This window comes from Aedes aegypti, chromosome 3 (assembly GCF_002204515.2).
Source record: "Aedes aegypti strain LVP_AGWG chromosome 3, AaegL5.0 Primary Assembly, whole genome shotgun sequence".
Lineage (NCBI taxonomy): Eukaryota > Metazoa > Arthropoda > Insecta > Diptera > Culicidae > Aedes > Aedes aegypti.
In genome coordinates this window covers 292,499,044-292,512,985 of record NC_035109.1, presented here as the reverse complement: position 1 = coordinate 292,512,985, position 13,942 = coordinate 292,499,044, and the positions used below count along the sequence as shown (strand labels likewise).

Below are 13,942 nucleotides of genomic sequence, written 5' to 3'. Positions count from 1 at the left end.
GTTGAAAATGAAAGTAACCGATTATCTAGATGCATGAAAAAAATGCTTCCAGAAATTTTTAAGAAGATCTCATTTTTTGAGCGCAGCACATATTAGAAGAAATATCAAATGGACCTCCCTGTAGGAAATTACTTGACCCATTCAGTAAAGATATTTGTTTGCTTTTCTTGAAAGAAACAGGAAACTAAGCATAAATCTTGAAAGTTTTTTTTTTCTTCCAGGAATGTCTCCTGGGAAATAACTAGAAAATTTTCTGAAAAATAAATACGTGAGGAATTTTTAAAGAAATCCTAGATAAACCTCTTACAAAACTTGTTTAAGTTTTAATGAACAAGGTTCTCTGAAATAACTCTCGGATTAAAAATCGCTCGAATCTCGGAGTAGCATTTCTTAGGATTTTCTTAAGAAATTTCTTAAAAAACAGCTCTATAGAAATTTCTTAAGCAATATTTGAAGGAAATTTAGAAAAAAAAAAATAAATTAAATTTGAAGATTGCATGGAATTTTATTGACAAACTATTCAATAAATGCTTGGTAAAACTAATTGTTTAAAGAACCCCTCAAGGAATTTTCGATTCCTGAGAGAAAACGTGAATGAATTCTTGAAGAAATCTACATGAACAGGCGTAGAAACTCTTGCAGGTTTCTTAAAAATAAAAAAAAATCCTTTGAGCTATTGTTTTCAAACACTCTGCACTAAACCATTATAAATTTACTAAAAAGAAATTCAGTACGAATCTTTGGAAGATCTCCTAGAGTAACAACTGGAGGATTCGGTTAAAGGATTAGTGAAAAAAAAAATCCTTAAGAAATTCTAGGATAGTTTTGGTAATCAAAGTAATACTTGAGGAAATTACTGGAGGTAGTAGTTTTGGAGTTCTCACGGACTTCCTGGATCAACATCTAAAGGATTTTTTCTAAGCATCCTTTGGAAAATCATTTGGGAGAATCGGTTGAGAAATTGCTAGAAGTATTTCTGGAGAGATCCCTGTAGGAGACCCTGAAAGTATACTGAATCAATATGATAATTCCTAAAGCTTTTCTTCGGGGAATCTGAGACGAAATTCTTGAAGAGCCTGTTGAACACGTTAATGTCTCCGAAGGTTACTTGGAGCTTGTACAATTTCGCATCAGGATTCATTGCAAGCAGAATAAGGAAAAAGAGACTTTAGACACCATTTTGGTTAAAATAGATAGTTTAGAGACCTTCTATTGAAAATAGAGATTTCTTAGAGACTACTTAGATACTCTTAGAGCATTAAAATAGAGACCGAATCTCTTAAAAGAAACTTAATATCAGTCCTGCCTTTGGGATTACTCATTGAATCAACTTTTATAAATGAATGAAAAAAAAAATGAATATCCTTTATTTTTATATTTTTATTAAACAAATTTGACAAAAATAGGCCAAACTACTTGCCTTTATAACCAAAGAGGTTGTTCTTATTTCCTCATCTATTTGTAGATAACAAATGGATAAACACCAAAAATTGTGTAGTTTGTTTTTCTTTGCAAAGAAGTGACCCTAAACGCAAAAATTTTCAGGAGAAACTGAAGATGCTTGACAAATGTTTCATCACGCAGAAACTCCATCAAATGCCTTATCGTGTCTTACGACGTTGATCGAGTTTGGATGTATATTGAACAAATGATAAATTGTTTAATTTATTTTTCAACCTTTCTGCTGTCGAATCGTGGGTAGGAAAATCCTTTGACTGTCCTACCCAGATGTTTTCGTGCGTAGTACATGTCCTACCTGTTCTACCCACTTCTCGCGCCACTGCTCTGTTATGTGCTTACATACAAAAACGAATCTCGGCTTCTTGAAGCACACGCGTTTGAGCCTCAAATAAACGAGCTATTAAAAATAATTCTCAAGATGGACAAAATAAGAAAAATATGAGTAAATTTACGTGCTTCAGTGGGATTTGAACCTATGACCCTCGTAAAGTAGAGTGCTTTACCAACACAACCACGAATGAAATCATGAATTTGTCAATTGATCTCTAAGCTGAGGAGCAACTCCTGACCTAGCGGGGTTGTAATTCCATAGGAAAGATATTTGGTTTTGTTGTGCTATTTTTAAAGCAGCATCAAGTCGAATTCACTTTTACGTCTCAGAAAACACTTACAAATGAACATTCAAAAAAATATGTACCCAAAATACCCAATCTAGCCGTACCGAGGAGCTCTTAAAACGCATGGAAGCCAAAGACGAGAACGACTCGACTCGACAGTCAGTCATCATCCCGCCTCTCCGCCCTCCGCACTAGAACCGAGTAAAAATCCATATTGCGGTGGCTGGTAATTCGATATTTTTATTTACATTTTATTTATCTCCCTTTCCAATGAGTTCTGTTGTTCCCTTTCTCTGCATGCTGCTGCTGTTGCTGCTTTTACTGTCTGGGGGACCGTCTTCAACAATGTTAAGACCAGAGGTAGGGAATCATCCATCGAAAAGAAACAAAACCGACTGACTGACGACCAAGAACAGGGTTGCCACTTTGGAATCTGTATTGTTTCCCTAAATTATTACTGTATTTGTGTATATTGATGCCATATATCTGTATTTTAGAACTTTATCCCTAAAAAGACCCAAAAAAGAGGAATTTGAGGAAATACCAGTCATTAGCAACTACAATGTGGAATTATCATTTTTGTTATATCATCTGTATAAATTTCTGTATAAATTCGTAGAATTATGTATACAAAATACTGTGATCTATAAATACTAATTTCTTGGTCACAAAACGTTCCAAAAAATCAGTAAAATACAGACAAATCTGTCTATGTGGCAACCCTGCAACCAAACCGCTTCTTATGCTGCTCCCTTTTCCAACAATGGGCTTTCTTTATCCATATGATGAACATCTCCTGGGGACTGCTCAGCGAAGAAACGGAAGGTTAAAGGCAAGATACCAACCCTGATTAGATTTGTATCGTGCCTTAAATTTGCCGTCCTAATGAGAACGGAGTGCCTCGGTTGTGCGCTAACGATGACATTTCAGAAACAATAAGCTCAATTAGTGACAATTTTTCAGCTCGACAATTGACACAGATAAAAGGCGTTGGAAAATTTCCGAACAATGTGTGATGGAATTTGTTGAAATGGGTATTTGTCGGGTAAAATTGATTTGGTTTCGAATAAATTGGAATTGTCAGGAGATTTTATGAGCCTTCTGATATTTTGAAATAGGGGAGTACTTACTCTTTGTGCTCTGCCGCTCTGTCCCGTTGCCGCCGATTTTTGAACCAATTTGAGACCTAATAGAGAAGTATGATAAGAGAAAAAAAATATAAATTACGATCAATAGTAGGAACTAAACAATTTTTCGATTCTCATTAATTTTGTTGTGAAAAAAGATTTATTTTAAAATATTTGTAAGACAAGCACTCTTTCTTATATCTAGACGCTCTGTGTTAGAAAATATTATCATCGTAATTTGGTAAAACTAAATTAAACTTTCATTAACATTTTGTTATCAACATATTACATTTAATTTGCCGTAGCAGTGCAAAATTTTTACAGGTAAGCTGATTCCACCTGCAGAAAAAACGCTCTAAATAACTCAACCTAACTTAACCTAAATATATAATGCATTAGAAGATTGCATCGACGTTTGTCTGAAATCATTAATTATTTTATTCGACATTTGTTCCAATGTTTCAACTATGGATATTCTATGTAACCCAGTACTATACCAGGGAGGAAGCTTCAGAATCATTTTCAAAATTTTATTTTGAATCCTCTGCAGAGCATTCTTCTTGGTATTACAACAGCTAGTCTATATTGGTACAGCATACAACATGGCTGGCCTGAATTTTTATTTAAAAGATCAAAAGTCAAATTTTCAAAGAGTTTTGTGAAGACAAAGTTTCGATTTTTTGTTAATAAGTTGATACATACATTTCAAATAATTGTTACATTTGGCTTGAATACCCTCAATGTGATTTTTAAAGTTCTTGATTTTCAATTAGACTGGTAAGTCCTAACTTAAAATTATGTGTGCTTTCAAACTGCATAGCAAGTTTTTGAGCTTTTTCGCAATTTGTTTTCCTTTTTCAATGCCGGTATTGGCTTCTGGGTTTTTTTTTTTAAATTTTAGATAATTTCCAAATTGGCTTAGAGCCAGGGTCCAAGGTTATTTTCAAAATTTGTGTTTCTGAATTGTGCAAAACGTTTCTTGATTTCTTTCTGCAAATATAATTATCATAGCAGGATCGCGAGTGCGTTGAAATTTCTTTCTCCTCACGTTTTTAAGACGGATCAAGAGTTTACGATCATCGTCTATAATCACGGATTCAAATTTTACTTCACATTCTGGAATTGCAATGCCCCTGGCTTCAACAATGGAATTTGTTAAAGTTTCAAGAGCATCGTCAATATCAAGTTTTGATTGTAAAGAAATGTTAACATCAAGATTAGAGGCAATATATGTTTCATATATATTCCAGTCAGCTCGAAAATAATTGAAAGTGGAGCTGATAGGATTGAGAATCGCTTCATGGGATGTTTGAAATGTAGGAGGGACATGCTCAGAATAAAAATCAGCACGAGTAATAAGTTGGCTACAAAGATGACTAGAGTCGGTTAAGATCAAAACAATCGTAGAAGGGTTTCTAGAAGAGGAAAAACAAATAGGGCTATCAGGATATTGAATTGAGGAATATCCTGAAGAGCACTCGTCAAATAAAATTCTGCCGTTGGAAATATTTTGCGAATTATTCCATAAGCGATTTTTGGCATAAACTTCACCAATGAAAAATAAATGACTTATTGCGAGTCAATTTTCGAAAGTCAGTTTAGATCAAATCAACTTGCTGTCCAGGGCATTCAAAGGGCAAATAGGCAGCTATGAAAGTATATATACCAAGATGAAACACTAAAATATTTAAAAACTTTGGTTTCAAATGACGAAAAAAGTTTATGTTTCATACGCGTATGAATGATGATTGCAACTCCCTTACATGCCCAATCAAGTATTTTTTTTCAAGACTTCAATCGAAGACATTCATGTCCTTTGCAGTAGGGCATTTTTTTGAATTATCGGACAGGTTTGGGCTGGAGGTACTTCAATTTGTATGAAATTTTCACCAGAGGAAAAGCACGTGGATACATGACCAAAAGTGAAATTTAAAAAAATTATAGTGGCCTATTTTCCCGGAAAACTGTTGATGAATTTTCACGATTTCCCTATATACCTCAAATTTTAAAAAATCATATCTTCTGAATTATGCATCGTAGAACAAAAGTTTTTTAGTTGAATCGAAAGGAAATTTACTCAGCAATCTTTTAAAAATATAAAAAGAAAAACATTTCCCGGAAATTTTTTCACCTCGGAAAAAGTGAAATTTAAAAAAATTATAGTGGCCTATTTTCCCGGAAAACTGTTGATGAATTTTCACGATTTCCCTATATACCTCAAATTTTAAAAAATCATATCTTCTGAATTATGCATCGTAGAACAAAAGTTTTTTAGTTGAATCGAAAGGAAATTTACTCAGCAATCTTTTAAAAATATAAAAAGAAAAACATTTCCCGGAAATTTTTTCACCTCGGAAAAAAATGTTGGAAAAATTTTTTACCATATAGAAAATTGTCGGAAAAATAGCGGAAAAACTATCGTCTGTATCATGAAAAATGTTCGAAAAAATATTTTTTGTTTCGTCAATCCATACTCTAACTTTCGCTCATAGACGCCAACATGGTATCTTTTACCGTTTAGGCGACAGAACTGAAAAACCGATGACCACCCGCACGCTTCCCATAGGAAAATGTGTTCTATTGTTGGCCTCATAACCGTGCGCAAAAGGCGGCAGTGAATTAGACGCATTGTAAGTGTAACGCAATACACAATCTTTCCCTTTCCAGTCAGAAGAAGCTTTTCGTCAATCGGAGCACTCTCCGTTGGGTTTTTTTTTTCGAAAAATTTTCATGATACAGACGATAGTTTTTCCGCTATTTTACCGACAATTTTCTCCATGGTGAAAAATTTTCCGGGAAATGTTTTTCTTTTTATATTTTTAATAGATTGCTGGGGTATTTCGATTTCACTAAAAACTTTTATTCTACGATGCATAGTTCAGGAGATATGATTTTTTAAAGTTTGAGGTGTATAGGGAAATCGTGAAAATTCATCTAGAGTTTTCCGGGAAAATAGGCCACTATTTTTTTTTTTTGAATTTCACTTTTGGTCATGTATCCACGAGCTCTACCTCTGGTGAAGATTTCATACAAATCGGAGAACCTCCGGCCCAAATTGTCCGATAATAAAAAAATCCCCAGTAGCCTAAAATTTTACTGCGCAAGAGATTATAGAGAAAAATCCAGAATGCTGTGAGAAGTGTTTTACGGTGTGTCAAACTTGGGTACCGAGTGTAGTATCAAGGGACCGAATATAGTACTTGAAGTGGTACCTTTCTGAGCCCGACTATAATGTCTTTATTTCGTCTATGATTCAATCGAAGTTTCCTTAACAGTAAAATCTAACTAAAAACCTCTTAGACCCAAAAAATGCTGCAGAAATTTTTCAAAGATGCTTAATTGAAAAACACAAAAGAAAACTCCGTGGATTACTCCATGAAATTTTATAAAGATCCTCTTATATGTATTCGTTCTAATTTTCCTCGCAGTATTCGTTCAAAAGTACATTCGAAAACTCTAGGAAGCATCCTGGATAGAATTTCTTAATGAACTTCTCAAGTAATGTCTTGATAGGGATCGCTGTAGGAAATTCTGTGTTGATCCGAATCACCCGGACGCAGGGTGTCCATTCAAAATTAGTTTTTCAATTACCGGATTTTTCCCGGATGCCAGATAGTATAGAACCGGTTGACATCATGCTTCTGCGACTTCATATTGTTTGAACATTTTTAATAGAAAGTTTTGATACATACCGTTTTGATGCACATGCCGAACACTTAAGGCCAACAGCAACTTTGCATTTGAATGGACATAATTTAGATGATATTTGTGAAAATTCCAATTTCTTTGCAAAGTCTGACTGTTAGCTGTTGGGTGTGCCGGTAAAAATTCGCTGTAAATCCAGGATTCTCCAGAAATCCGCCAACAAGCTATTCTTAATGAATGAGTCCAGAAATTTGGTAGGTAACCACTTGGATTTCCCTAGAAATTTCCTAAAAATCTTTTAGCTTAGCTATTTACCAACCGCTAGGAATTTTTCCGAAATTTCAATAAAAAATCAACAGAATTTGTTTATAGAATCCACTAAAAAAATTATTTGAAATCAGTACATTTTTTGTAATGCAGATTATCAGTGATTTTGCGAAGTAAATAAATTCGCATAAATTCCATTTATGATTCCTGAAAAGATGTTCCATGAATCCTAATAGAAATTCGTAAAGCATCTCATCAAGAATCTTTCCAGGAATCCCTAAATACTTAAACAATTTTCAAGGATCCCAACGTACTCCTTTGAATGTGCTTAATATCTTCAGCCAGACAATCGCAAAGAATCTTACATGAAATTGTTAAAAAAAAACTTCCTAAGATCTCTCCTTGAAAACAACTTTATGTACAACCAACAACTAACACTTATGTACTAGAAATCATTAACTACTTCTCTAACAATATTTCTAGTCATGCATCCCTTGCAAAAAAAAATCTAGTGGTTTTCCCGGTGTATTCTGCAATTTCCAGGGTATTTCCCGTATTTTTCCCGACCTTTTGTAATTCCCGGGATTTTCCCGCTTTTCCTGGATTTCCCGGATGCAACATCGACACCCTGCGGATGCTTCGAATACCGAAGTTATGTCTGGACAAATTCCTGGAGAAATTTCTGCTTCAATATTTTCAATAATTCAATTGTATGTAGGAATTTCAACTCCTAGAAAATGTCGGGAGATCTCCAGAAAAGCTAATGGGGTCCAAAGAAATGTAGGGATATGTTAGATTATTATTTATGGAACGTTCTCAGAGATACCTAGAGAAATACCGACTAAAATCTTCTCCAGGACTTTTAATGAAATTTCCACCACGATACAACCATTCGAGCTTTAGGATTTTACATTCGAAGAACATTATGTCTTTTTAATGTGAACTAACTATGATTTCTTCTCTAAGTGTGTTTTCAAATACTCCTCAAAATTTGATTAAATAAATTTGAAGACATTATTTTAATCAAATGCAAAAACGGCGCATTTTTATTTAGACATTTTCTAATTAGAAAAATCTTTACTTTTGTTCAGTTTGATAAAATCAGTGTCTCTATACGGTCTGCCGTTTGTGCTCTCTTCTATACAAATACATAAATAGTCAATTGGGTTTGTGAGGGATGTTTGAACTAATTCATTTCATTTCAGATTAAATTTAGTTAAATTGAATTTACATCAAACCAAATTTTTAAAATGTTTAGAGCCCGGAACTCTTAAAAAAAAAATCAAAATTTTGGAGAAAATTTTTTAATTTAGGCAACATTGACGAATAAGAGTGAGGTTAAATTTTGAAAAATCTGTTTTGAAAACTCAAAATTGGCGTTCGCCAAACAACTTAAATTGTGGGGAAAATGTAGGAAAAATTCCTTTGAATTTTCATTAGAATCTTGACAAATTTTTCATAATTTAGGCGACAGCAAGTCAACCCAACTTTTATCCGTCAATAGCATTGACGAACTGCAAATTATTCGTTCAGACCTGGGAGGGAGAAACTGATACGAAATTTATGTACACGGGGAAAATAAAGTACTCAAAAGCGAGTTCATTCCACTCAATTCGGGAGGTTCGTGCGTTGACCTAATTTGGAGTTAATGGGGTAGAAGTTGTTTTTATTTGCAGCCATGCGAAACAATACCTACTGCCTAAGTTGATTTCACTCAACCGGCAGATCAAATAACTCAACTTCCAGTACACGGAGGCGAAGTTCAACTCAATTTTTGGTTGTTTCAACACATCTCCGTAGTTGAGCTCAATTACTTAATTTTGGCTAAATTTCCACTTGGTAGTTTGGCTTTGATTCCATTAAAAATATACTCAATTTTGGTTTGATTTAACGCAAAATTGAGTTCTTTCGACCCGAACATAAGAAAAGTTGCATTTACTCAAATTAGGCTTATTGGGCCAAAATATCCCCAATGGGTAGATGCAGCTCTCTCCATTTTTGACAACATTCGTGATAGAGAAAGATAATACCGAGAGATTTTTAATTGAAAGTGTAATCGATATACCGTAAGACGGGGTAACTTTGATAGTTTTTTTTTTTTTGGATAAAACTTGAATATTTATGCATGCTGTTTCAAAGATTTTTCATTTTTATTTATAAAACAAGTACTGGCATCCTAGCTATCGATTGCAGTTGATATATTGCCAAAAGATTTATTTTGAATGGATCCATAATTTTTCATTGTGGTCTCATTTTGTAAAAACAATTCTCACTAATAGATTTGAGACCATATTCAAGTTCTATTATAACTAGGCTGTCAAATATAAGTGATGAACTATTCAAAACTACATCAAATAGTGATTGTATAACAGGTTGTTTTTAAACGTTTCGTAATTGCTAGAATTGCGTAGAATTTCTTTGGTTTTCCATTGTCTATCGATTGATTAGACTATGGGCAAGCATATTATACAACCAGTGTCGTGGACTTTGTCGCCAAACGATAAAAAATGCCGGGTGTCCAAAATATATACTTTGAGGGTCCAAAATGTATCGAAGTGTCCAACATAATGAAAACAGTGCTTCATAATTCAACTATTTTCGACGTTTCTTGGATCCTACAAGACCGTATCGGCATTTTTATCTTGTAGAGGAAGTTTTTCTCTACATTTTGGGTTTTCCGTTTTCTCCGTGTACGTTAAGGTGATTATAAAACGAAGCCAAACTTTGAATGTTCAAGTGCACAAGAGTGGAGAATCTGACAACAGTTCGCGTGGAAAATCAATCAAATTAGGGCTTATTCACAAATTCCATAACGCTGAAGGGGGTGGGTGGGTGTCCTTAAGATGTTCATACAAAAGGGTGTGGGTGGGTATCAGAAATGGCCATTTTCAGCGCTATGAAATTTGTGAATAAACCCTTACTTGCTTGGAATAAATTTTCAACGCGGAGCGCTGTTTGGTTCTCAAGTCTTGTGCTCTTGAAAATTTGTGGTGTGTCTTCGTTCTATAATCACCAGGTTGTTTTCAACGGCAATTTTGTTGACGTGAATCCCTAATTTTTATTGAAACAAAAGAGATTCATAGTTGGTATGAACCTAAGAAATTATGTTGTGTTCAATAAAATTTAGTTAGTTTTAAACTGATACTTTGCATGTTTTCAACAAATGTTCACTTTGTTGAGCTTGAGCTTGATTGGTCGCCCATGGTTGCTTTGCTACTGCAGCATCGCCAGATCAGCTGCACTTGCACAAGGAATGGAATTCTTGGATTCTTGAATCAAACTACACGTTTTGAACCACCATTAAAAAGATCCCTACATTTCACTCAAGATGAAGAAAGGTATTAACACTGCAAAAAAATCTTAAATTTACCTAACACGTCAACTTTTATGATAGTCGTGTAAAACGAGTTATAACAGAATATTCAACCGTAAATAATGTAAACTGTCTCATTGCATTCGAAAAAGCTTGCAATTTTGAGTGAAACTGAAACATTTCATGATCTTCTATCCAATATTCGCCTATATTGCATGCTTTCTTGCATCTAGAAAGTAAAATTGCAAACAAGAATGCTCGGTTTACATGATTCTACGCTGAATATTCTGTCATATATAATGCACATGGATGAATCGACGGCTTGTCATTTGATGTGCATTATTTATGATTGAATTTTCAGCGTGAAAATCATGTACAGTCACCCCACGCAGTTGAATCACCCACAATTTATGAATCAGCTGACTTCAAAAGACAAAATTATTATCAAACTTGTCACAAAACATCACAGAATTATATTTACTGATAAGATACTATGTGTAAAAATAGCTCTGTGATGTTTTGTGACAAGTTTGATAATAATTTTGTCTTTTGAAATCAGCTGATTCATAAATTGTGGGTGATTCAACTGCGTGGGGTCACTGTAAACCGATCCGTTTTGAATGCAACATTCTTTAAGAGAAAACGTTTCGTGTACAATATTAAGGATTTTGATAGCAATGTTGGATATAACAGATGTGTTTGTAGGTTTTATCATTGAATAATACATGAGAAATGGCTTTGCATGATAAAAGCTAAAATTACGTAACGTGTAAATCTAAGATTTTTTTGGTGTGTATGTATAAAGTATCTAATATTTGATACGGAGACATTCAAACTCATGTTTTATTTACAGAAACACATTGTTATGGCTACCATCCGATATTTAAGAGCAAAAAAGCAAGATACTTGCACGCAAATTAAGAAATTTGGCGGCCATGACAAATAAAATAAAGCATCAGCGGTAAATGTGGATCAACTTCATTTTATATTTGCACAAATTTGCAATTTCAAATAAAAAATTTCAAGTTTCAATTTTTTTTTAAATTATTGGAATAAAAAAATAATGTGAAGCAAAAGACAGTAGATCTACCACCAAACAATGCTTTGTTCATTTCAAACAAGAAATTTGATTGCAACAAACTCAATATTGGTAATTTCGACCTAATTTTCATTGTTCAAAACAACCTAAAGCCTTAGTTGTTTTTACAAATTTCAAACACCAATTTCTTGGTTGTTTAAACCAAACTTTTGTTGATGTTAGATGTAAAATCGTGAAAAAATAACTAAAATGTTGGTTTGTTTTGTACAAAGCTGACTCAACTAAAAATTTGTTTGTGCAAAATTTAACCTAAACTTTAGTTTGAAAATAGCTAAAATTTGTTTGTGTTTAGCATATTTTTTTTCTAGGTGTAGTGATTTTTATCAAATCTGTCTTGACTGTCGTTGTCAAGCAAGAGTTATCTTGCAGTTTGTTTCATATTTCGTGTGTAGTATCTGTGCCTCCTTCTTAGGTTCATACATCTTCATACCATGGCTTGCTTTGCAATAGGCCTTCTCACGAGACATTTTAAATCAGCTGAAACCCTTTGACAGTTCTTCTAATAACCCTCTAATACCCAAATTTTTATTTTCGATTTAAGTATTATTTTTCGTTATCGTTCTAAACACGTTTTGGGCAATTATTTATTTCTATTCGCAAATTTTTAAATTTTGGTTTTTGATTATTATAGCTAGCTTTTTTCATTTTTTCTTGAAGCCTTTTCTTGTTGTTGATTTTTGGCAATAATAAAAATTTAAATTTTTACGGCACTTTTAAAAACATTTAATTTTTTATTTTTTTTTCGGAGCGTATTTTATTTTCCGTGTAACTAACGGGAAAACAGGTTTGAAATTATATTAATACCCCCAGGCTTTTCTTTTGTGATAGGTTGATCGTAGAAAAATATAAAAAGTACGATTTTTTATATTACAGGTTAAATGAACCCCAGGCATTTGTAGGTTATATAAGAATGCAATTTTTCAAACAATTTCTTAAAATACAAAAAAGTTTCAAAAGTCATAAAAAACTTTTCTAATATGCCTGTTACGAGTCAAAGTATAAGCCAAAAATAAAAACATTTTGATTTCCGAGCTACGAAAAAATATACAAAATTCCAAAGTGTACACCGTCTAAAGGCGGGGTTGGGTATTAGAGGGTTAAAATGGCAGGCCCGTGTATGCAACGGATCAGAATAGAATAAATTTTAATCGAGTAGAATTGACCAGGATATAACAGACTAGAATAGAAAAGAATTAAATATAATTGAATGGAATACAGTTGTACAATACAAATACAGATATGAAATGTTCGAGTGATTCGATCAACTTTGATACAGTCATTGTTCAGCTGTATTGATTTGTATATATTTCAATTATGCCTTTGCTTTTTTCTAATATCAGTCTAGACAATATGGATACGTGTAAATTTTATGCCATTTGGATGGTATATTTTATTTGATAATAATGGTAATTGGAGCACCGTGCCTATCCATTTGAAGAAGCAAATCTCAAGTACCATTTCATACATCGATGTGAAAAATTTATCATATAATTCTATATATGTAGTGCATAACCCATAAAATTTTTAGCTTCATAGGTTCACTAAAACTAGATATTTGCTTCTGCAAAGTTTTGATGAAACTTGTTAGAGCGAGACAAAGATAAGCAAAATAACACGGTCTCCCGTGTCACATTAAAGCATAGCATAGACTGACTGTGCATATCAATGAGCCTCATTAGACTCAACGATTATGATTTCCATTTGCGCTGCGATTGCGAACTCGTATGTGTGATTCGACTGTGATAATAAGAATTTTGGGGCGAATCTAAATGGGTGAAAATGTTGCAACCATGAGCCTCTGTACGTGCCATGAATTCTTTTGTTCTTTTGACTTTTACTTTGCGCCGTGTGTTGGTGCTGTCTCGCTCTCTCTTACGGGCAACTTGAAAACAGCGCGTTTTATGGCATGCATAGGCTCATGAGCCTATAGAGCTTAGTGACATTTGAACACACTAACACTCGCTTACGCTCATCATACACAGTTTGTTTTTGTTTTCCTCAAAGAAACTTGCACACGCTTTCCAGATTCATCAAAATGCATATGGAAATATTACCCAATTTTAAAAATTTACACCCGGATTCTGGGGGTTTTCGAGACAGAGTGCATGTTGTTTTCCTCGAAGGAGAAAACTTAATCGATTGGTCATTACCAGCTGGTGACCAATCGATTAAGTTTTCAGCTTAAACGAATATTTTATTCTCCAGATTTGTGTTCTTGAATATTTGAGGTTTGGCTTCGATTCATCTTCACCTTACAGTCAGTTGGGATGGGAAAGGAATGTTAGTGTGTAATGGAGGTTGCTTCTGAAGGCCGAGAATACCTCTGCACCTCCATAATCATCACGGAAAGACTTTTCTTACTTTAGACTAGTATTCGTAGAAGATTTAATGTACGTCGACACTTATAATGTCG

At 33.8% G+C, this 13,942-nt stretch overlaps 1 protein-coding gene across 1 annotated transcript in view; it reads right to left on the bottom strand.

The window, feature by feature from the left end:
* The window catches only part of LOC5571581 (homeobox protein SIX1), a 122,274-nt gene that overhangs the window by 42,215 nt on the left and 66,117 nt on the right, over window positions 1-13,942 (bottom strand). The window contains exon 5 of the mRNA XM_021851808.1: window positions 3,209-3,264. Coding sequence (XP_021707500.1) covers window positions 3,209-3,264 — 56 coding nt within the window. The remainder of the gene's footprint in view (window positions 1-3,208; window positions 3,265-13,942) is intronic.